The sequence below is a fragment of the Anser anser genome, assembly GCF_964211835.1.
Source record: "Anser anser genome assembly, chromosome: 1".
Lineage (NCBI taxonomy): Eukaryota > Metazoa > Chordata > Aves > Anseriformes > Anatidae > Anser > Anser anser.
This window is the reverse complement of record NC_139720.1, coordinates 179,904,500-179,929,610: the sequence shown is the minus strand read 5'-3', so window position 1 is coordinate 179,929,610 and position 25,111 is coordinate 179,904,500. Positions and strand designations below refer to the sequence as shown.

The following is a 25,111-nucleotide window of genomic DNA, read 5'->3' as shown; positions in this document are numbered from 1 at the left end:
TTAATCATCAGTGGAATGCACAAGGGAATGCCTCAGAAATCCTGGCACTATAAATGAATTTATTCCTTTGACGTAGAGGGCTGCTTGTTATCATTTAGTTAAAAGGAAGAAACAACCTAACACTGTTAGCAGTAAAAGGTATTTCATAGTCTGGCAGAACTGTTTGCCCAGATCTTACCTTACTTTATTCTAGCTGCCTTGTAAAGCTGAGTAGTTTATTTCACTTTCTGTAATAATAAAAAAGTTGCCAAATGATCACATTGACAGTAAGATTATATATTTTTTTTTCCAGTAAAAGAAGTGTTACCGAATAATTTACACTCATTTCCCACCTTTCGAAAGTGTGTGTCTTTCATTTTTTCTTAAGACCAACAAATAGGAAGGCTACTGAGTAACAATCTGTAACCATCAGAAGTTTACCTATTCAGATATAGTCCGAACGTTGCTAAACAGTAACCACAGCAAACCTGGGCTGTATTCTGTTAGGAATTTAAAAATTAACAATTTTAACCCAGGTCATTTGTTACTTATAATTGATGCACTGAAAAAAGCAATTTCCAGAAACAATTTAACACACTACTGGGAAAGCACCCAGGCACTACATGGGTGACCACAAACTAAAGAAATACTTCTTCTTTAACAAGCACTTCCACATTAACATACCTTTTTGGGTTTATATTTACCCCAGGCCCCATTTTTAACACAATCTGCACCCGTAATTCTCTCAGGTTGCCCGAAACCCCTTGAAAACAGGAACAGCAGCAACGGAGATCATTCAAATGAAGGCTTTATTTGGTATTTTCATATAAACTCCACTTCAAGAGCTTGCCATATTCTGTCTTTGCGACTGAGAAGTTGTTTGAGAAAACAGCTGTTTGATTTTGCAGACAACACTTACAAAGTAAAACAAATGCTTTCGAACAACTCCACGGTTCCTTCCACACTGCACCTTCGGTAAAGCAAGGGACCAAAATCCAGTCTTTAGCACGGGCTCTGCATAACGCTGCCTGCTGGTTTTTAACGCAGTCTGTTTCTACCTGCGCATGTAAAATCGAACCTGTGTTTGTTGACGTTCTCCAGGAATCCTCTTGGGCAAATTTAGCCTCTTTCAGATTATTTGCAACATTTTTTTTTTTTTTTTTACAGAAACTTTTATTAGAGCTATATCCCAAAACATTTCACAAAGCTAGACTCATTAATCACACAAATGGCTAACACCATCCCTACGTTAAGGAGCAGGCAGAAGGTAAGAGGACCCGAGAGGTAGGTACAAGAGACCGAAAAGATGGGGCTGACGCAACAACCGAAGGACTGCAGCAGCAGACGGCCGAAGGGACACGGACAGCTTTTGAAGCAGCAAGTGCAAGGAGTTAAGGGCCGCGAGCCCCCTGTGAGGAACGGAATGAAATCTCTTTCAGGAAAATAAACTCTCCAGAAAACCAAAAGAGCACAAACAGTCAAAATAGCTGCGGCTGTGCTTCTCCAGGGCATGAGGCGAGCAGGCGGAGGCAGCACCCTGCTGAAGCTGGGCGGTGGAGACACGGCGGCCTACACAGGAGAACACCAAACCTTCTGGAGAGCTCAGCAGGGACGAGGGGAAGGTGTATGCTAACAGCACGGCACAGCGGTGAGACGGAGATTTGCATATATAGGGATACTGGAGGAAGACGGCTTGCGGAAGACACCCGTAATGATAAAAAAAAAAAAGTATGATGAGGGGAAGGCGCAACTCAAAAAAGCAAATTAAGGAAGCCAGGCAGCATTAAATGGTTTTTTACTCCCCTTCTGAGGTGCCAAAATATGCACTGGAATTACATTATTTTCAGAGAGGGGAAGGAGAAACACTTTCACAGATGCACAGGTAGTGAATTTAACTCAGAGCCCTGCCAGGACTAGTCCTCCCATCCTCTCCATCTGAGTATTTGTTGTTTGAATGGTGCTGCAGCACAGACTCAGTCTACGCGGGTCAAACAACAGCAAACATTTACTCTACTGGGGAAGTCTTCATTTCATTCTACATATTCCCAGGTGCAGGGTTAAAATTTGGCTTGGCCTAAATTGGAACAAAGATCACTCTATAACCTGGGCTGAACTGAGCAGGTGCTCCCTGCACAGCTCCTGTCACACTGAATTACACACCGATTACACTCCGCTAATCTATGCAACATACCTGCTTCCAAAAGCATCGTCAGCTTTAGGCAGGCCCTACTGTCAAAATGCACACACTGAAGAGAGGCTGCGAAGCTCTCCTTCCAAACAGACAAGACAGGTGAAAGGTGATGCAAGAAAAAGACAGTCCAACGAAGTGACTTGCTCAAATTGACACAGACAAAAATCACCATCAGAATTTGCAGTGTCGCTTTGTCTCCGACTACCTTTCTCCTACTGCTAATAATGCCTACGACAGCGGTAAAGCCAAGCATGTAGTCCTAACTCAAGGTGCTTCCAAAAAAAAACATGCAAGCAGATAAAAACAAGCTGCATGATAGAAAATGGATTAGTGAGAAAACAAAACACCGCTTTTCTGAAACAGTGAGAGGAACATTCCTTGGTAAAGAGTCAGTGCAGCCCAAGGAAGGATTAGCAGATCAGGAGCATAACTATGATAATACCTAGAGGATTCCTATGGCAAATTCCAAAGCAGAAGATTTTGCATGGAGATAGGGCAGAAGGGAGAGCTCTCTCTGCAGAACAGATGTCCTGGAACACCAGGGTCTGCCTTAATTCTCAGACTGCATTTTTGTACACAAGAGAAAACATTTGGTTTAGACACGCAATAAGGATATCAAATGACAGCACAGTGCAAAATTAAACAGCGACTCTCTAAGTATCACGGTTGTTTCAACTGGCTCTTATTACACTTGAGGGCCAGCAACAAACTGGTCTCTTCAAACTGATCCGCAGAGGCAGTGGGGAGAGAAGAGCTGCACTTCTGGTGAAATCTGGGCTTGAAAAGTCACATCAGCAAAAGCAAGAGTATGTTATTTAACCCAACTTGACTCGTGGCGAACAAAGAAAATGTTTAATTCTGTCCCCTAAGGTAAACACTTGCTTTGGTTTGTCTATGAAACTCAGTACTTTGCAAAGACCTTTGGTTCACATTACTACCAACAGCAGCTCCTCAAGGAAACAAGCCTGGAACACTTCTGTTTTCAGATGTTTTTGAACATCTCCTTAAGCAATTGAGTTACAGGTATCTTGAATCACTGCCTATGAGGATTTCAATACGACAAAACATTTTAAAGAGAAAACTACAATGTTTTGGGAACTTCACTAAGCAGGGGAAGACATTCTCTTCAGAGGATATTAAAAGTGAAGCCCACAGAAAAAGAGCACTAGTAAGTAACAAAGTTATTTCACAGATACATCAGAAAGAAATAAATATACCTCAGGAGTAACAGAAGGAGGCTGAGGAAAGCAGGCAAAACGAAATCATAAGAAAACACTTTCTTGAAAGAAAAGAATGATCAGCTGCTAACTCAGCAGTTGGCAATGGCCGAGGAGCAGAAAGAGCTAGTTGTACTGGCAAGGCACAGGGCACCTGCAGCAGACAGCACGATGCAGTCATGTGAAAGGCAAATGTGGCTTAGGGATGTATCAAGGATTATTTACAATATGGTAAGGAAATATTAGTAGCATCACACGTGGTATTAATCTGCCTTAACATACAGTTTAGGCAACCTCAGACTGGAATGGACGAAGGGAATTGCTGGTAGAGCACGGTTTTTAACAAAGTGCTTCATGTGATTATGAAGAGGAAACCTGTCAACCTCTCCATGGTAGAAGGGGAACTTCTGTTCTGGCTTTGCATATGAGGTCTTTCATGTGGAGCAAACGTACATATTCCTGCATCTCCTGGACTCTGAGAGCATCCAGAAGTCACCTGTATCTTTCAATGAATATGCAGAGCTGGGTATGACAGAAAATGTTCAAACGTCTCAAAACAAACATCAGAAGAAACACAACCCTGACAAACAAGCACATACAATTAAAATTGATACTCCAGAACTCTTCTACACACACAAAAAATGTCACACAATAGAGAGAGAGAGAAAAAAAAGGACCTCAGCTTCCCTTGTAATACATGATAGACCAGATTCCCACTCCTTTGCCAGCTGGTCTGACAGATTAGGTCTTTCCTCACAGAAGTTCAAGCTTAGCAGTTACCAGCTGTATTTTGCTGTAGCTGGACTCCGACAACTGCCTTAACTCCACTCTCTGTTTCTGACTGAGACTCTCCTGAGCAAAACACTGTGGGCTTTAGAAATGGAGACGTGTTTTTCAATGGTTTCATGACTTCAGGCTTTATGGCTCTCTTTTTGACACCTAGAGAAGCAGGAAGTAAAGCTGCCTTCTAATGCAGCCACTGAATCTTGATGATGCTAAATGGAGACAAAACCCATCAGACTGAGAAGTCAGACTTAAAATCCTTAAAAAAAAAAAAATGCCTAAGCATTTATGTTGCCAACTTCTAACAGCCCGAGCAGCCAGCTTGGAAAGTTCAGCCATCAGCTCCACTTACTCATCTTTTACTTTCCTCTCCTGTAGCACCGGGAACGATGAAGCTTCGATACGCTTAGCCCCTCCCAGCCTAGGTAACACTGTCTGCAACTGCTCAACGCGTTCCTCTCACCAACAGAGGAAAACCACCAGCCTCAAAAAGGATGCTGTATGCTGTAGCAGGGCTAGGTCTTTGGAATATTTTTTCATGACAATATCATGTAATTGCCTTTTATGAGGAAAGAGACAAAAAGGAAATAAGACCAAAAAAAGAAAACCTGATGTGTAAGAAGAAAAAATTCTAGAAGAAACAACAATAAAGCAAAATACATCGCGAAGAAAGCACAGAAAAATCTACTCTGACAGAGGTGGCTCCAGAGCTGTTTTTAAAAATCAGATTCATCAGGTTTAAATCTTCTGCAGAGCTCTAACAAATTTATCATGCATGTACACAATTAATTTATTTTAGAATACCATTAGAAATGAGCAGCACCGGTGTGACTAACTCCCCTAAAAACAGCTTTCAGTTTATCTACTTGAAATGTTGGAACTGTCATCACCTAGTATTTTGCAAGCAATTAATTAAAGGTTAGTAAGCACAGTACTTTTACTCATTAGTTAGGAAACTACTCCATAGATTATCTTAGGGGATGATTTTACTCTCTAGTACATGCCACTGATCCAGTTCGTGTGTAAAAATAAAAGGTCTGTATCATTTTTTTTAGATTAAGCATTAGCACATTGTCCCATACTTAGAAAAGGGGTAAAAAACCTGACAAAATGTATTTAAAACAGCGTACACTGAGCAAATTGAACTTAGATGGCATGGTTAAAACAAAAGTTAAAACTATTTACAATATTGCATAAGTAATATAACACAAACTTCCATTCCAAATGCACTCACATCAAAATAAAATAAAAAAATAGTACAACTCACATATGTTTTAATACCTATAAATCCTTATTTTCTATCCAACATTTTCTTTATAAAAGCCTGTTTAGAATATTAAACTTATGATTCTCTCCAGCCTAAATGGATTCTAAAATGGTTTGTTACTGATCACTTAGTCTTTGTCTTAAGTTTCTGGATTTTCCATTTTCAAATTTCCTCTTTTTAAATGTTGGCACCCCTTCTGTCAGGTCTCCGAGGGAGGTAACTGTCTTCTCTGTAAATATCACCTGGGCATCTTCCGGAACCTCTAGCACTGGAGCTGGTATATTGTCACTCTCTGTACTAGGAAGCTCCAGGTCCACTTTTTCACTGGGGGAAGAGAGGGAAACATAAGAGAGTTAACCTGCATGGGGAAAAGAACATTGCGTAGTACAGGCAGCAATATCCATATTTAATCAAAGCGGCTTTGAGGTAGATGTGAAGCCTTTTAGCCAAGATCATCATCGTGACAGGGATCAAGAAAAACGTTCTTTGTTTCTTCTGTGTGAGGTGGCATAAAAAAAAATAAAAATAGAAAGAAATATAATAATAAAGAATGTTGAAAGACGGCGGACAGTGGGTAATTAGCAATGGTTCGCTGATAAAATGCTACTGAGTAGTTCTCCTCAGGTGTCCATCCTCAAGGCTCTGCATGAGGGAACATAAGACAGGCCTACCAAATGAGCCAACGACCCAAAGCTGGGAGAAGCAGCTTCATAGCACAGGATGACAGCTAATAATCAAGGACATTGTCTAAAAACTACCAGTTTTAGGGGGTCGGTGGCAAACACTGTGTTCTAGAAGAATAACCAGAGGCATGAACATAAAATGGAGAGCGGCTGAACAGTTGGCAGATAATGATCCAGATCACAAGGCAATCAGAATCACAGCAGCATAACACTACTGTGAAGAGACACACTTAGGGGGCACTTTTGTATGAACTGGCCAGGAATACAGGCATCTTTCAGCACTGCCGAGGGTTAGTTTACTGTCAGCTCGTGTACTACACCCAGTGTGGGCTCCTGTGCTTCACGGATCAGCTCGAGCACCTGAGCAAGAGCCATGGGCATGACCGCAAGTGCAGAAAACGTGACTGCTGCAGTAAACCTAAAATGCAAATTTCCTGAAAGTGGCTAGCACTGTGTCTAGTCTCAACTGCAAGCAACTAATGAACAGCGGCATTCGTCTTGGTTACATGTGTGTTAAAGTACAGACTGATATATATAAGGTTCAGTAGCTGAAGGCACTTTTTATTGGGCAGTGCTTTCTAAAAACACTGAAAAAAACTTACCAGCTCTGGAGTCAAGGAGTGTGAGCTGACCCAATACAGGAGGTGTTATGGGAACTTATCAAGCAACATTATTATCTCCAAGGAAATGTATCTGTGCTTAATTTAATCAAACAGTAACAGAACTGTACTTGCTGAATAATTTAAAACTAAAATGCTGTGCAATGGGGCAAGAATGAAAGGAAAGATTCATTTCCTTCTCCCAAAACTATTTTTCCAGACTCCTAGAGGGCACTGTAACAGCAAACTCATCATAAAAGACAGTAGGCTTCAGAAGAAAATGAGCAACCTCAGGCATCGTGCAGTAAAATAAACCAAACCAGCCAACCAAAAAAAAAAAAAAATACACACACAAATCCTGATCAGATGCAAGTCATGAAAACATCTGCAGTGCATCAGCAGGACATGTGAGAGAGAGAGCGCGCTTCCAATTTAATATTGGTATAACCAGATTACATGTTTTGTCTTTCAACTCCTTACTTAAATCATTACAGAAAGTGTCTATCAACACATTACGACAGCATCCAGTACTTATCCGTAGTGACAGCAGAAAAAGTTTTAGTGCATTTTGTTTTGGCTTAACTTATTTTGAAGTTAGGGAGCAAGAAAAAATGAGAGCTCAAACAGAACTCTTTTACTACAACGCTGGGTTAAAGTAAGACAAAAAATTTCTGTTACAAAGGGCTGTGTCCTTCAAGTGAACAGTCAGAATCAGTACAGCATCATGAATTGAGGAATAATTCACTGCTTGAGGAAGCAACTCAGCCCACATTAGGTAGAATTCACTCGGAGTCTTCAAAAAAAGCTTACTCATATCAGCAACTACTGATCCGACGGAAGAGGTTCAAAGCCGTATGATCAAGATCAGGCTGCCAAGGGCCCTAGAAGATCTTGAACTCCAGGCAGAGTTAGCCCAACTAATCATTCATCAGAAAAACAGAATTTAGCCTGGAAGCTAGAGGCATTGAGCAAGCTGCCTATATGCTGCTCCAAGGCTGGAAGAAGTTGAAAAAACAGTTTACAAGAGCTGGAGTCTGCTGAACCACATTTTTGAAGGAGACAATGTATAAGGAACGTAACCTTAGAGTAACTAAGTTTAAACAGTTGATACTCAGCCTCTGAAGAAAAGGATGGATGACAACTATCCTTAAAATCTCTTCAGTTTACTTTGTACTTTGAGTGAAATTCTACACTAAAACAAAATGCCACTGCTATCCTCAATGGAGAGGTATTACTTTAAATAATCTCCAAGATAAGAGTTGTACTTGAGGCTACATTCCCAATAAAAGCTGTGGTAACTGCCAGAAGTCAAGAAGAAAAGATTCAGCTCTTGAAAACAGATTCCAGAAACAAACATTAGGCAAATTGCTGTGGTAAAAAGATACTCACCCTGATTCTTCTTCTTCTTCTTCTTCATTTTTAATTGCTTCCCATTTTCCGTAAGGGGTGGTCTTAGATGTGTCACTGGAATTATCTTTGGAAGCTGATGCACTCTCTTCTTCCAGATTAACTTCCCGCCATTTCCCATAAGGGCTTAACTTTTTAGCCTTGGGAGACTTCTCTTCGTCTGATTCTTCATCATGACCTCCTTTCCTCTAAAGAGGAAAAAACCCACCTTAAGCAAAAATGCCTAAATAAAAACATAACGTAGCTTTATTTTACATCTTTTATTTATCACCTACTATTCGTAATTTTCAACCAAGAGTAATTTGAAACAATAAAATCTTATTGTAATAAAAATCTTCACATTTTTCTCCTTGAGCTTTCATCTCACACAGCTGAAAAAAAACTAAAACTATCATGGCTGAAGTTAACAAGGATTAGCCAATAATAGCTTACCTAAAAACAAGAGGCCAAAAAATCACACGCAACTTTCAGTGCACGCACATACACAATTTGTACCTAACACATGGTAGTTTATAATGATGCACAGTGATACATAAATATGTATTTTAGAATTAAAACCTGTTTAATTAATGTAATTTATATCTAAGCCATCTCTGCTGGTTCTGAACTACCAGTTTCAGAAATCCACCTGACCCAGCCAGTGCCATAATCACACCCTTTATGTGAAGTTTCAAAACTGAAGACAAATATACATAATTGATTTTTTACTGTGGGCTGCCAATGCCAATTAACTTTTTGGATTATTTCAGGGATAAGACAGTCTACTTTCTCAGAGTACATCACACTTGTTGCAGAATTCTTCTTCAGGTTGGCTGAAAGAAAGTTCATGCTCTGTATTCTGGAACAGTGCCACTAATGTGCCAAATAACTTCAAATAAAGATTCATTTCACTATTCGAAACAGTGCAAACTCCTACTTTCAGTCATAAGGCTTAACCTCATCACAATGTGTATAGCCTATCACAAGAGATGAAAGATATGTCATTTTATGCTAGAAAATGAACACTACATGTAAAATAAATCTAAAGAGAGAATTTACCTTGGAATTTTTTCCTGGACTTTGTGCTTCACTTTCACTGTCTTCCTGATCGGAGTCCGATTCAGATGCTTCTGCACGCTCTTGAGAATGCTTGCCGCGTTGACTGTTCTCATTTGAAGATGAAACAAAACCATCAGGTTTTTCCCACGTGGATACTGTCCAAGATATTTGAATAATAGCGTTATTTATGCATCTAACTCTAATCTGTTATTGCTTTGACAGCATCACCTTTCAGAAGCAGTACTGCCTTACGCAGATATACAGCAAATAATTTAGCACAAGGCCTCTGCCTTTGTTCAGTATATTTTTCTCAGCAAAGATACCGTCATGACAACTGAGTTCACTGTTGATAAAACTTGTTTTAATTAGTGCTTAAGAAAAACATCATGCATAGCAAACCGTAGTCCAAAAGACTCTGGTCCCTCTCACCCTAAAACAGGACAGAACACCTTTGGAGGTACCTATTTGATTTGAGTTATCCATTGATAGCAAGGAAAGGAACGCTAATTGTGAGCTTCTTAGCTTTCAGGGCAGATAAAACGTTCCCCTCTGCTACTCACCTCAGTAAGGTTAGGTCTCTAATTAAATAGCTATCAAGTAAACAAGGGAATACAAACATTAATTTGAAAAGGCAAAAGCATCTGTAGGAAATGACCTGATTTTAATTAGAAGGTAGTATTCCAGCAAACTTATTGAGAGAAGGTATTTAAATAAAAATTGACTCAGTGGTCTTGACGTTGGTTTTAGTAGCAATAATGTAAAAGTTTTAGTAGCAATAAGGTAAAAGTATACCAACTTTTTATATATAATGTTCTATACGCTTTCAAATGTAACAGAACTACTATTTTCCCAGTTACTTTATTTCCAAAGTAACCCCTAGCTGAAAACAACACTTAAGAAGTATGCTTCTAAATGTATCTTGAGGAAGTAAAGGTGTAGAAAACTGGCAGTGGGTGGCTTACAACTAACAAAACAGTCTCTTAAGGGTATTACTGTCATCTAGCTTTAGACCAGTAACTGAGAAAGTTCACTTTTTTTAGGTATCACATATTGTCAGTGGATTAAGGTGCAGCCTTCTGAAGCACAATTCATAGCAGGAGCTAAGCCGAGAGATACTGGCCTCCTAAATTACATGCCTGAGATGAGACACTACGAACATTCCCCTTGGCTAACAATTTGTCTTTTCTTCAGAAAACAGGATTAGCATTAGCAGAGCTGACAAGTATTTCAAGCATTTGCAAGATACCTACAACTAGATAAAAATAAAGGATCACTTTGAAATCTCACAATCTGAAGTTTTACCGAATATACTGATTATAAAGACATTCTTCTTAAGTGCAACGTGTCTGTGAAGAACTTAAAAACTGTTACAACCGAAGGCATAAAATATATCTGAACTTAGAAGGCAATGTTTAAAAATAACCAGCAACTCACTTCCCTTTCAGAAGAGAAACCACAAATCATTTGAGAAGGGAGGTAGCATACTGAAAAACTAAAAGTGTTTTGTTTTTTCTTTCCTATTCTTGGCATCATTAGGAATTCCACTTCATACCCAACAGCAGAAGGAAAACTCATAGTTGGCATAAAATCACTTGCTCTCCGGAGAGGCACTGTTGACCATACATGATTTGGACAGATTTAGAAAACAAATGCCTGTTCTGGGGGAGGTACCACAAAGTTCCCCATGCAGGGAAAAAAAAAGAAACGGGGAAAAGAACTAGGGGCTCTGATTTTGGACTCTCATGTCAGTCTTATGTCAACAAGAGGAAAAGTTTAGGAGATCCTAAACTTCAGCTCCATACACCTGGTAAAACAAAATCCTATCCCTTTGGGTTTCCAAACTAAAACTTTAATACATATGTAGAAATGAAGAACACATATCTTAGAGTTGTAAGTTAAAGATCTAAAAAAAAAAAAAAAAAAAACAAAAAACTTTACAAAGCACAAATGTATACGATCTCATAATGCATTTATAAATTCAGCACTGAGCTAAGCAACAAGTCTATTTCAACTAAGGCAACAGCTTAAAAAATATAAAACTTGACAATGGCCTTAAAACACAGCTATTTGCAAAATAAAATGCTGCTCTGAAAACCCTCTGTCTGAAACAGGGCTTAACTCCTTACCTCCTGTTTGTGTGTTATAGTAATAGGTATGACCATCTTCGGTGACACCTTCTACCCACACTGCTCCCTGAGAAAAAGATACAGAAGCGAATTAAAAAAAAAAAAGAGACTTTTAAGGATCAGCCAAAGAATCACTTACAAAACTTAAGACTTCATCCCTTGAATATTTTTGCTCATGATAATTTTACTGCTTCAAAACTTGTCTGAAACTTGAACCCCTGAAACTGTTAGAAATTATTCCCTTTGACTCAAATGAGATTGAATTGCTTATCTTAAAGAACCACAAATCCATATAATATTTTTTTTTTCAAATAGTGGATAATTAGTATGCCATACAGTTCAAATTATGATATAGTCCATTATTTTTACATATTTTTGATTTTCCAAAGCCTTCACATCTTAACTTGTCATTTCCCATTTTGTTCATCGTCTTAAGTAGAGACTGTGAAAAATCTCTCTGGAAGACTTGCAAGTTTTGTCAGGGCTACAGAAAACCAGTATCAAGAAATACTATCACTGAATAAACAAAAGCAAACAAAATAGCCTTCTAAAATTTATTCCAAAGTACACATTCACCAAAAATAATTGAAGAATTAACCTCTGCAGGAACGCATGCCAATGAATTTACTTGGAAACGCACCAATTTCAACAAAACATTGATTTTCCATACTGATTAACAAACTCAGGAGAAATGTGGCTGAATTCGCTGCTGGTATGTCTTTGTGGATGTGTAATTAAAAGAAAAATTACTTGCAGAATGAATAATCATACATTACACGAGTTAAGATCTTCCTTAAGAACCTGACTTCAGCAACACTTACACACAGAACTTTTTCACTGCTCCTTAAGTACTAATATTACTTATTCCCCTGTACTGGGCAGGACTTCTATGTAGCTTCATCATACATTACTTTTGCATTAATAAAAGTTTGTGTATATATACACACACAGATATATAGATTTTTGCACACACATTCCTATCCATTTGCTTAATACTCCATTAAAACCTTGTTTTTCTTTTTAAAAAAACAAAATCAGAGGCTCTCATCTGCTCTGTAGAAAACTATGTAGAAAACAAAAAATTATGCCAGTATGTTCAGAGCAGGCAAAAGCAAGAAAGCCTTCAGTGATCAAGTTTCCACAAGTTTTTGCTCTCAAAAGTTTCAATGTGATAGTTTCAGGAAGAGAAAAAAAAAGGAAAATGTATCTTATGAAAGTAGAAAGAGGACAAAAGACTGTTCTTATGTGCAACCTATCCTTTTTGTTACAGTTAGATCCTGAGAAGGTTTAGGTTTTCAGCAGATATTTGATCTTTGGCACTCTGAGCATCCTGCTACATGAATGCAAACTAGCACGACACCAATCTAAGTGAAGCTGTAGGTAGCCTTCACCACGTCTTTCATTGCTCTGTTCTCTGCACCTCTTGCAAAGCCTGGGCAGCAAGCTAACCTGCTATAAAACAAAGAGGGACCGTGAATTTCACTTGCACGACAAATTGCAAACATGCCCTTTAATTTGTGGGAAACGTGAGTCCTTGGCTAGAGATCTGGAACATTCCCAGTATCTTTAGCTCAGACTAAATAAGGGAGCAATTAAGCACTCGTTTTTAGCAGGAGCGAAGTAACTAAAGACACCACAAAGTCACAGATCAGGGCGAGGGAGGAATGGCAAAATACAGCCATGTGGCACAAGAGATAGCTGAGGCTGAAGGTGTGTGTTTTATGATACAGCTGAGACGAGCTAACTTCAGACTGTTGCCAAGAAGGCAGCTCCTTCCCTCCTGCATCTGGTCTTCCTGAACTGGCAATTCTGACTACCCAGAAGGCTGATTCAAAGAAACAAGCAGTAACCTAAACTCCGAGGTTTCCACTCCCTGGATGAGTTCACTGTCAGGACAAACACACATCAAGGACCATACACGATCAGTCACTGGACCACCTCTTTCAGCGGAAGGCAAGAGTAAGACTGGCTTAAAAATACTGCAAAGCTATGCCTTGACAGAAGTGATAAAGTTGAAGACCTGGTTAACAAGTTGGGCAAAACTGCAGGGGAAAGGAATCAGAAAGCCAGAGTGCCACGTGTTGGGCAGCTCTGACATGAATAAACACTTATGGATGAAAAAAAAATTCTGCGTTTCTGAAATAAAACCCCCTCTTAACAGAGAGAGAATAAAGACAAAGCATGTGACATTTTGTTAATTGATTCAATTGCCTAAAAATATACACCATTATAACCAGTTTCTCCTCTGTCTGTAAGTACCCAGTACCAAACAAAGGCTACCTTCCAAGATACAACAATATAGAGTGAAAGAATGTCAAGCATTCTGAAAAAGGCAGGATTTTTTTGCTCTCCAATAGAAAATCCAATATTAGCAGACACCAATGACTTTAAATCGTACCGTACTATTACACTTATCTTGAAAATGGGAAACAGTTAACATCACTTCACGGGAATGTTGTACAAATAGTGCTTTTAATGTTATGAAGCACTAAATTCCTGGAGTGAAAAATATCAGGGGAAAGTCCACTAATGATGATAATAAATGTTTCCATCTCTGGACTATTCAGTAGGTGTGCCTGTCCCTTAAATCAGGAAAATACAGTAAAAGGCTAAAAGGTTGCTTGCAGATGGCAACCGTGACTCTAAAACCTACAAAAAAAATATCAAATAAATGTATCCTAAAGAAAACACAAAAAGATTTTTTTTCTTTACTACTGGACAATGCAGTCTCTGTGTTTTCCACGCAGAGCTTGGTGGTCATTATAAAACAGAACACACATGCGTTTCTTCATGCACATAACAAACAACTATTTCTCACTGAGCAGTCGTCAAAAAGGAAGAATTCATTTTTTCTTTTAAGTGTTAAAAATTTCTGCATCACTGTGGTAGAAGAAACTCACGCTATTGTTTAGATGTGATGTCTCTTCAATGCTTATATTCCATCTTACTGTAAAAAGAGAGGAGAGCTACAAAAAGCTGAACAGAATTTATTCAGTTTTCTAAAAGCTTTCAATTCCATGGGCTAATGCATTAAAAAAAGCATATTCTATTATTGTTATCTCTTATCTTCCCTTGATACTAATTATCCAAAAATACATGTACAGTAGAATTTCAACTTTCATCATGTATGTCATAAATGATCCTATATATTTACATTATGTTATGTTTCCTAAGTTTACTAAGAGCAAACAATTTATCGTCTGCAATCAGAAGAGACTTGCAAATTGCTCAGCTCATTTCTGGTAAGTGTTTACAAGGGCAAAGAAAAGTACAAATAACAGCGTGTGATTACCGTTTGCGAATTTTTAGAGTTGCCTTGGAATCCTTTAGGTTTTTCCCACTGTGATTCTTAAAAAAAAAACAAAAAAAAAAGAATTCACCCATTACTCAGTCCTGTTCATGTTTAATAATGTTTAGGAAAAAAAGATCTAACTGGCATGATACCGATATGTGCACCCATCCAAAGTGTAGCATAGGTACATCCATCAGAATATAAATTATCCTTGGTCAAACTATAGTATGAACAATAAACCAAAGTGTCATAATTACAGTTGGCTTTATCAGGACTAATCTGCCAGACTGTTAAATTCTGGCTGACACACAGATACTGGAAGGTACAAGAAGGGCATTTTTTTAATGGTAGTGTAGGTCAGAAGAAACTGCATACACAAGATTTTTACCTTTTGCAAGTTACCTTGTAGAAGGAAAGACTAAAGTAAATATTAAAGTCATTTCTACATTTACAAGAAACAGTTTGCTATGTTCTCATTAATCATAAAAGAGGGTTGCTTTTATGCTCTAAAGCACATCATAACACATAGCTCCTCAACAGAAGTCAGTCAGTTAGATAAATCCTGTAAACGTGGAAAGAAACAATCAGACAAGAATTCGTAACTGCCCTCGTTTATTTGGGCGTGAACAATGCCCAAATAATTGTTCAGTTCACTTCTCATTCCTGATAAAGCATTTTTAGAAAAAGCACAGCTATCTTTTGTATATTTAACCTCTGAGAGGCTAACATTTTCCAGAAACAGTAGAATTACTCTGTTATCCCATTATTATTAAGAAAAAGCAAATACAGTCTCAAGTTCCGGACGCCTAAGTCTTGATTATTAAGTATCAAAAACTCCATCTAATTGTTCCGATTTTAATAATCAGCTTCCTACTGAGATAACGGAAGGGTAAAGAAATGCAGGTTGTCTTCAGTCATTTGTATGCTATAAGTCTATCTGCATTTGCTCCTCACTAATTTTTACCTCCTGTTTTTGTATTGTAGTAATAAGTGTAGCCTTCAGGAGAAAGTCCTTGCACCCACTCCTTCGTTTCAACTTTCGGTGGCTCTGAGGTGCCCGGAGATGTCTTTTTTTTCTTTTCCTTCTTTTCCTTCTTTTCTTTCTTTTCCTTCTTTTCCTTCTTTCCTTTATCTTCTGTTGTGCTACTCTGTGTTTTACTCAGCGTTGAACTGGGACCTACCTCATCTTAAAGAAAAATAATACTCAGTTAAAAAAAAAGTTTTAATCTGAGCTTAAATATCAGTCACTCATGTAACAGCAAATAGGAAACTTCATTATTAGGAGTATTTTTAGTCATCAGTATTACACTTCTGGTAGCCAAACTGAAAAGATTACATTCAAATATTCTTTCATTTTAGCAATATGATAGTGTTATAAGATAATATCTTTCTTATAACAACTCTTGATATTTGATATCCAAATATCAAAAGATGAATAATAACACAAAAACTATAAGGACTGATGAGCTCTGACCAAACCCAAAGAAACTAAAAGAGTTCTGAAAAAGAACTACTACAGGAGCTTTAAACCACAACTTTTTAGAAAGGATAATATGTCTTTGCATTGACTGAACAAAGGTACTTGCTGAACTGCAAGCTGAGTAGGAGATTTTAATCTCTACTACTTGATACCAGTGGGAGTCCAAGCTCTCCTACTTGATAGGAACTTTTGTCTCCAAGTGGTAAAAGTGAAACATAAAATTAACTAAGGGAAGCTGCACTGCTGATTCAAAGTACTAACTACTGTGTTTTTGTTTTTTTTCTTTCACATTGTTTAAATGTTCTGTTCCAAACTGGATTGTTCCATGCACCTGAGAACAACATAGCTAAAAACAATCTGTACTGCAACTTCTACTACTGGCAATTTCCAGGCTCACGTTTCTTTCTTTTTCCTTTATTTAAAAAAATAAAGGATAAAAATAAATAAAAACAAAAGAAAACAAACAAACAAGCAAACAAAACAAAACAAAAAAAAAAACACAAGCAAACAGTCCTGGAGGCCTAGTCTCATATTCCTAAAACCCAATTTAAGAAAAAAAACATTCCTATTCAATATTCTTTCAATTTTGTCTTTAATCCTTTGGCAACTATATGAACTACCTGGCTTGATTCCAAGCCTTTTCAAATCCTCTTGATATGCTTTCATTGCAGCCTCCTCCATTGCTGCAAATTCTTTTGACATGTTTTCTTCTTCTTTTGCTTTTTCCAAGCTTTTCTTTTTAATCTAAAACAAAAGAAAAGCCCACGAGAATAAATTAAATAAGTCTGATAATAAAAGTGATTAAATATATGTATTTGTGAAAGTAAGATAACTGAGTTACCTCACTAATTCTTTTTGCCACATTTTCTTTATGATTCTTTCCTCTTTCATGAAACTCTATGCTCTAAAAAACAAGAAAAAACAGGAAAAATAATGCATACAATTGTAATTTATTGCAGCTAGTTAAAATTAGACTAAACTTAGTCCAATGAGCTTAAATGTAACCTGCTTTGAAAATATTTACAGCTAACTCTATAGCTATAAAATATTTCCTCATAATAAATTCAGAAATGCTGCAAAACACAACATAAGACTTATGAAAAAACAGTAACGCTCAAAAATGTTAGTATAAGTGTTCTTCTGTATTTAAGAGATTTAAAACTTCAGAAATAATAATATTCAGCACATATATTAGAGATGAGTAACAAGGAATTTGGATTCCCTCTCTATGCTATCCTTCTAAGTAGAATACCTTTTTTTTTTTTAACCCGCTTTGCTAGTTTTCCTGCAAACTTTTAAAAACGTTGTGGTCTATTTAGCATTCCAAACATTAGCTATAGTCCTTAATTAGGTAATTCCCAACTGTACAAAAATCCTATGAACTTAAACCACTCTCCAGGCCCACAAATCTGAGAGAGAGAAAAGGCAAGATGGGCGAGTTGGGTAAGTGAGAACAACACAACAGTCTGCAAGCCAAAAAAGGTGCCAGAAAAAAAAAACAAAGCCAGTAGGAACTGAAAGGAATTCAGAAGCTGTACAGGTGTGACAGCTGAAACCCTCATGTGGCCCACAGAAAACACATCTGATCTCACTTAGGTGTTCAAAAGTTAGGTGCCTGAAGCTGACCTAGTAACCCCAAATTTCTTTGCACAAACAGATGTGCAGAGGATGCACATCCACATGATGATTCACGTCTGCCGAAGGTAGGCTTATAGGTCACCTAAATACCCTCCTTAATGCATATTTCTCTTTGCTGACTATATAAAAGAAACCTAAACCAATCAGCTCACATTTGTGCTTCTGAATTACAGGTATCTAATTGTAAACCAGATGAAGCTCAGCTCCAGGAGTACCTTTGGCATTGAGTCAGGAGGGCAGAACTTATTTTTAAAGTGAGAAACCAAATGGGTCTAAAAAAGGAGTCTTGCAAAAGGTGTCTACAAGTCAGAAACACCTTTCTTTAACCCAGTAACATTTCTGTGGGCTGTGTGAAATGAAAGAAGCTTCCTTTAAGTGCTTAGAGCACTGGCTGTACCAGGCCTGCCATATACAAACGGCATGTATACCAGGTTTTGCTTTCCATTTGCATACTAAGGCTAGGAACAGGCGTGGACAAAGTTTCAAGACAGATCAAATGTTCAGTTACAGATCCTGAAGAAAAAGCAGGATCTAATATTTCACGTCTTATCTTGTACTGCCAAGTAAAAACAGCACACACCATCTTGGATGCAGGTACGTGGCTCTCACGGAACATGTTTTAAATATCACAATTATTACAAAAGCATTTTTAAACAATGCATTTCATGTATTAATAAATATTAAAGTGATTTTATAGGCCATAAATCAAATTCCTAGTATTTCAGAATCATTGACTTAGCAAAGATGATGATCGTACAGGTCTGTTGTCTGCAATCCAGCACTTGCAGTAATCGCAGAACTTTTTTGGCTGAGATTTCCAGTAATCGGCCCTGGGGAGAAGGAAAAAGAAAAGATGTGCAATCTGAAACAATAATCAAAGCCACAGGTTGTAAAATATGTAGCCTCAGAAACTAAACCGAGTCGCTGTCTTTGGATGATTGAGTGCTACGAGGATTTTTTTTGGTGTTGTTGTTTTTGAGCTTTTTTTTTTAAGCTATGGCAAGCAAGCAAGAATAGCTGTATTGACTACAGTGGTTCATAAAGCACTGCTCAGTAGCGAGATTTACCCAACCGATCCTTGAAGACCGCAATATTTTTTTTCTAACAGAGATAATGCTGTAAGAACCAGAAATATAAGACAACACAAGGCAAAGCTAAACAAACAGCACCAGATACCCTTATTCATCACAGAACTGTCAGAAACGTGCAACTCGTGCTATTTTTCATTAAAAAACGCATACAAAAATGCTTCTAGGGGCAAAACTTTGATTTAACGTCAAAGCCCACTTTGGGTACTGTCCGCAGGGAGCTTAGCAACACGGCGGTGTGGTTCTGGAGGAGGTGAGCTAACGCGAGGAATCCTGGGGCAGACCGGGACCTGTGGGGTCACAGACAAAACAGCAAGTGGTTTGGGTGTTCCTGTGCAGCAACGCGAGCATTTCTGAACCAGGCCATTTAGATAAGAAGTTGCCTGTGTGTGAGAACACAGGGGGAAAACTCTACAGAGCTCAAACGTTGGTACGTAAAAGTATTTACCAGTAAAACAAACAAGCCCTCCTACGATTAGATAAAGGCTGTTTCTTCATCAACAACTGCTTTCTAATGCCAGATGAGGGTTTTGCAGGAATAATTCCATTTCTTGTTGGCTTGCAGAAACAGATGCAATGCCTCGGTTCAAAAGAAAACATTCCAGCACCAGACTTTTATGCTTTTCAATTAAAATAAAAGGAATTAGGAGAAAAAACAATAAAAAAAATCAAGATGACACTGAGAATATTCAAGGAGATTAGTCCAAAAAAAATGGATCTCTGCCTTCCACCTCAAGATCAACACACACAATTCAAGGAAGGTACTTCCTGACATTTTTATTCAATAAAAACAAAACTTCTTCCACACATAAAAATAGTACCCCCGAACCTTTTATGTGCAGGCATATCTTTCGTAACAGAAATAGACCTGACTTCACTCTTAAAATTGAAGCAGAGATCAAAATATGCCTCCCCATCAGTGCTTAGTGTAAAAACACGATTTCCAGGAGGCTGTGGTTATTTAAAGTCGTAAGTATGATGAATACACTCCACAAAAATATTTCAACCTGTAAGCAAGTGTGTTAGCAGCACGCAGCTTTTCAAGCAATTTTCTGGGAAGCCAGAAAGCAGCTGGGCTTCCCCTGATTTACACAGAAATCCTCTCATCCCTACACAGTGTACTTTAAACCTGGGTGATTACTTAGTCACACATTTAATTAGAAGGCTTTCGAGATCCATATTCCAAAACGCACTAGGGCCAAAGCCTGGGAAATCTACAAGTGGCTTGAAAACCAGCTGAGCGGGAGGGAGATGTTCGGAGCTCAGAAATACCTCTAGGCCCTTTTTTCTCTTTGAGCTACGGCTCCTGAGCTGTCCCTAAGCCCTTTAACATCACCCGAGGTGAATTTCCTGCTAAAAGCTGCGTTAACTTCCCTAAGGCAATGATCCAGTTCTGACAGAGAGCACACAAACGGTGGAACAGCCTCACTACATGCTTCGGAGGTGCAAGAACATCTCTGGGTTTCCAAGTTTAATCTAATGGGATCCACGTTTTGACTTCGAAAGCATCAGTGTGAGTGCTAATAAAGGCTGGGCAGCTGCCCTCACCAAAAGTCAAGGCATGAGAGGCATTTTCACGGCTATTTTTTCCAACAGTTTCTTTCCTGAAGACTACTGGTCATCACATCCGTCACAAGCCCCTGTAGCTACACAGAGTGATCGCGCCGGAGAATCTGAGGGCACACCTGGGACCTAAATACAAAACTCGAGGCCTTGTCAAGGAAAGCTTTTTCTTTGTCTTCATCTCCTGTTGGTGTTGCTAAAGATCGGAGCTGGCTCTGGTAAATACAATGCCCTACAGTAGACCCGATATCATGGGAACCTTAAGTCCTGCTATTTTATGTTTAACAGAGTTAATTGTGTAAATTACAGTCCCAGTTCTGCAACTTCGGAGTCTCCTGAGTATTATACGCTGAGATTTTCCACTCGAGTTCATACCACTCAAAAAAAAAAAAAGAAAAAAAAAAAGAGCAAGCTCATCTGAACTATCCCCCAAATCCCATCTGCCGCTGTAACGGGGAGGGAGCCTGCGAAGCACCAGCAGGGCTGCAGCGAGACCCCCCCCAGCGGGGCTCTGCCAGTGCTTCGCAGGCTCTGCTCACCAGCCTGAAAGCCAATCCTGCTTGACGACGATGGTCAAATAGGTGACTTTTTTTTCCCAGTAATCTACCAAATACAGCCTTGAGAGTAGATGCAGTTAAAATACAAAGGTCCTTTATACTTGAATAATTGTGCAAAAATCAAGGAAACAGTTCTATTTTAGAAAGTCCCTGCAGAAAAGGCAGAAAGAGGGGAGCGAACGTAAAACTGTTTTCTAGGAACTTGAACGAAGTGACTCTTTGCCCCAAACAGCTGCAGAGTGCAAATTGTGTCAATGTTAAAAACATTTTCAGATTGTTTAAGTTCATTTAGGATTTCAGGGTGAGTAAGAATACAGAGAAGAAGGTTTCAACTCTGCATTAACAGCACCCGCTGCATTCACCATCCGTAGCTCTGCAACTCAGGTATTTCTCCTTGACGTAATTAATTCCGTGAGACGTTAGAATCACACAGCCTGTGCTAAAATAATTGGCTTGTGTACTCCTCCTGCACATGAACCGAGTGTTTGGGAGACCACAAAAGGACCAGGTTCTGTTGACAACATGCAGAAAGCAACCTGAGGAGTGACTCCAGCAGTGCCGGAGTCCAAGGCCCTGAGTTCTCAAGTCAGAGCCCCCGTCAATACACGACCATCTTCTCCTAACAGCTTAGGCAAACTATTAATGCTTTAACAGACAGTGCAAGCAGCACTTACATTGGGAAGCATTAAGAAACCCTAACAGAGACGCTATCTTCAGTCAAGAAAGTTTTGACAAACTTTATTGTGAGACTGGGGTGGAGGTTTTGGTTCCTACCACATGCTGGCTGGAAGAAGAAAAATAAAAAAGGGAGGGCAGGGAATAAGAACTAACTATGTCAGAAAAAAAGTATCTGAAAACAATAAAAAAAGTAATTTGGCCATGCAAACAAAATCTGGAAGTATTTGCTTTGAATAGCTTTGCTCTAAAACACCAGACTTGAAATCTGGCAGGGACGCAGGGGGATGTGTATTAGGGATATATCTGTCCAAATTATAAGCCTTTAGGGGGAAAAACATCATACGCATGCTCAGCAGTCTTCTTTGGTTTTAATATCTGCAAACTCCAAAGATTTCACACACGGTTAATACCTTCCAGCTTTCTACAGGTTTGAGCACTGAGCAGGCTGGGAATGCATCATCTTTTTGAACAGATCTTCACGTGTGAAGTGAGAAATACTTCAATACTAGGAATCCTAGCTCCTAGCTACACAAAGATATGAGAATTCAGACTACCTATCATTGATGGTCTGTAACAGCCACTCAACAGGGCACAGTTTTCAGAAATACTAATAAATGCTCGTGAGGAATATTGTGCACTCCTAAAGCAAAATAATACTTCTATAATGCAACAAAGTAGAAAAAAATGAAAAAATCCACAAATCTCACAGCAGAGCTTCTGCAAGGGAAGCCATTCCAGAAGAGCTAATTCTAATGAAAATATCTCATTTTATTCATAAATATATCAGTGTGGGAGTGTGACCATGGGGGTCAACAAGCCCCATGGTTGGTGATAACATCAGACTCTTAACGCAACATATCAGAATACATACCTCAGCTCTCAGAATGTAAAGCTAAAATCATTAGGGATTGAGGCTAAAAAGGAAAGAGTCTTCTTCTTGTACTGTGAGCTAGGTCCCAGGGTAATAGCCTTAACGACCTGCATTCCTAAAGAATTCAGAGCAATTTATAGCACACTGATACTACCTAAAACTCTTCTTTGACACATATCCTTAATTTTTATTAAAAAAGAAAAAGATATGTAAAAATAAGGATTTAAGAAAATGGCATGTCTGGTGCAACTACTTGTTGGCTTTCTGCTCTGCCCCAGAATACACTTGTATACGTGAGCTCCTACAGAGCAGTCACAGGTGGGAATTTCACCTGCATGAAACAGGGTGCACACCTCTGGCCTTCAAGTCTATTTCATTTTTGGCAATCCTTCAGTAAATTCCAATTTATAACTCAAGGGGCTGCTTCTTTTTACTACTGTAATAGCCCCCAATAGAAAACACACATAAATCGTAATCCCGCACGACAATCTGCGCAGACAGCAGAACCTGCCCAAGCTGCTTGACCTGACTTTGTATTGGTGCTGAAGAACATTTGCGTCTATCTGCTTAGCCAGGTCATTTATCTGTGCTTACCTGAAAGGTAACACCACGAACATTTGTAACAATATACAAGAATACACAAGAATATCGCAGCAGGCAGGCTTTTGCATGCACGGAGCTCCCATGGAAATCACCTCAGCTAACGGCAGTGGTCTAAAAAGCGAGTTATCCAGGTGTTTAAGTTCTTTCATGCCAATAAATGGGGATGGCCACCTCCAAAGGGGCACTCTTCCCACCCTAAAATTGGCATCTGGGAGGCAAACTGAACCGCACAGGTGTGTGCTCCTGCCTTATACAGGGAGCCTAAAGCAAACAGCCCGAGCCAACCTTCGGCGTTAAATATCCGAAGCCAGGAATATCTACCGAGAGCAGAGGTCTGCTGCTGTAGATGAAGAAGGATATGGGCCACGTCAGGGAGAATATGATAAGAATTAGAAGAGAGAGAGTAGGAAAAAAAAAAAAATAAAGTCACAAATTGGGTCAAGAAGCTGTTCGGGTATAAATTTAGCAGGAACTAAAATTACGAACACTGCTGCACGTACTGTGAGTCTGCAAGGCAGGCTCAAACAGCTGAACTACCAAATACTTCCCTACAAGATCTCAAATTTTGGATCGTATGATTTTAAGGGGAAAAAATGATATTTTGAAAAGTAAAAGAAGTGAGCAGATGTCATCTGACATTCTCAGTTCATACAGAGCAACCCCTGCGTTTTGCACCCCCTCCCAGACACGCTCAAGCATCAGTAAATGTTTTCTAAATATTTTAAGTGGTTAAAAGAGACAACAAAAATGAAGAAAGGGGGGGGGTTCCTTTCACAAACTGCACCCGGAGCTGGAGGTAGCGAGGAGTCCCGGCGGGGGGAGAGCTCCCCGCGGAGCTGCCCGGCCGAGATAAGGGGGGAAAAGGCAGCGCAAACAAACAACCGGGGGGCCGGGGGGCCAATAACGGGACGGTAAGGCTGCAGCCCGAGGTCTCCCCGGGCTGTGTGGGCACCCCCAGCCCCCGAGGGCCAGCCCCAGCCCTGCCCACCCGCCCCCATCCCCGTCCCCCCAGGTCCCGGCCGCCAGCACTCACATGGCCGCCGCCGCCTCCTCCGCCGCTGCCCTCCGCCGGTGCCGCTGGGGCGGAGCGGGGCGGAGCGCAGCGATGGGAGCCGGGAGGGCTCAAGCCGAGCTCTGCTCCACCCGCCCTTCATCACCTCCTCCTGCTCCTGCTCCTGCTCCTCCTCCTCCTCGCCCCCCGGCCGAAGGCAGCGCTCCGCGGGGAGCCGCACGCCCAGGGAGCCGCCGCCGGTGAGTGGGGGGCACGGAGGGGGGGGTCGGCACCCGGGGGCCGCGGGTTCGAGCCCCGCCGCGGCTGTGAGGGGAGGGGGTCGCGGGGAAGGGGCCGGCGACCCCCTGGCAACTTTTGGCGGAGTTGGGGGTGCGGGAGAGGGCGGGTGCTGGCTTCTCCTCCCTTCTCTTCCTCCTCCTCTTCGTCGTCGTCCTCCTCGCCCCGCCGCCGCCCTTCCCTCCCCGCTGGCAGCCTCGCCCCGCCGCCCTGGGGCTCGCCTGTTGGGTGCCCCCCTCGGCCGCTGCTTTCTTTCCCCCCGAGAAAAGTCGTCCCGCTTTTGCCTCCTGCCCCCTCGGTACTCTGTGAAGCGTTGCCCAACTGTAACTGCTGCAAGACCCCCCAAAAAATAAATAAATAAAAAATAATAATAATCTTAATTCATCGACTGCAGCTGGCAATCTGTTTGCTGCTGAGGGTGGAGGGGAAGCCTGGGCAGTGAGTCATGAATTTAAAAGGCCCTCTGCTTGTTTATTGCAAAAAACGGGGGTGGCGAATTCAACATGTGGATAATAAACGGGGGGGGGAAAAAAAAAGTGACTAAATTCCTAATAAAAATGATTAAACGGGGGTACCAGCGCGTTCCTCCCTGCCCCCAGCTTGCCGTCGTAAGAGGAGGGGGGAAGTAATTTTGCTTTTTTTCCTGAAGGGGAGGGCTTGCGGTCAGGCTGTCATAGCTAACTGCAGGAGTTATGCGTTTGTCAGCATTTCCATTATAAGTGTACTTTTTATGTAGTTTACAACTCGGTTATAAAAATATGCG

The 25,111-nt window shown here is 40.1% G+C and overlaps 2 protein-coding genes across 2 annotated transcripts in view; one reads left to right on the top strand and one right to left on the bottom strand.

Moving 5' to 3' along the window:
• Window positions 1-771: 771 nt before the first annotated feature.
• On the bottom strand, window positions 772-24,304 carry WBP4 (WW domain binding protein 4). Its single transcript, XM_083819474.1, has 10 exons — window positions 24,094-24,304; window positions 18,458-18,530; window positions 16,904-16,966; window positions 16,683-16,806; window positions 15,547-15,768; window positions 14,583-14,638; window positions 11,291-11,357; window positions 9,165-9,319; window positions 8,109-8,314; window positions 772-5,761 (listed from the first exon to the last, which is right to left on the bottom strand). Coding segments are annotated over exons 1-10 (1,176 nt in total). The 5' UTR covers window positions 24,096-24,304; the 3' UTR covers window positions 772-5,553.
• Window positions 24,168-25,111, top strand: part of ELF1 (E74 like ETS transcription factor 1) — an 88,198-nt gene continuing 87,254 nt past the window's right edge. The window contains exon 1 of the mRNA XM_083819453.1: window positions 24,168-24,311. The gene's annotated coding sequence lies outside the window, so the exon portion shown is untranslated. The remainder of the gene's footprint in view (window positions 24,312-25,111) is intronic.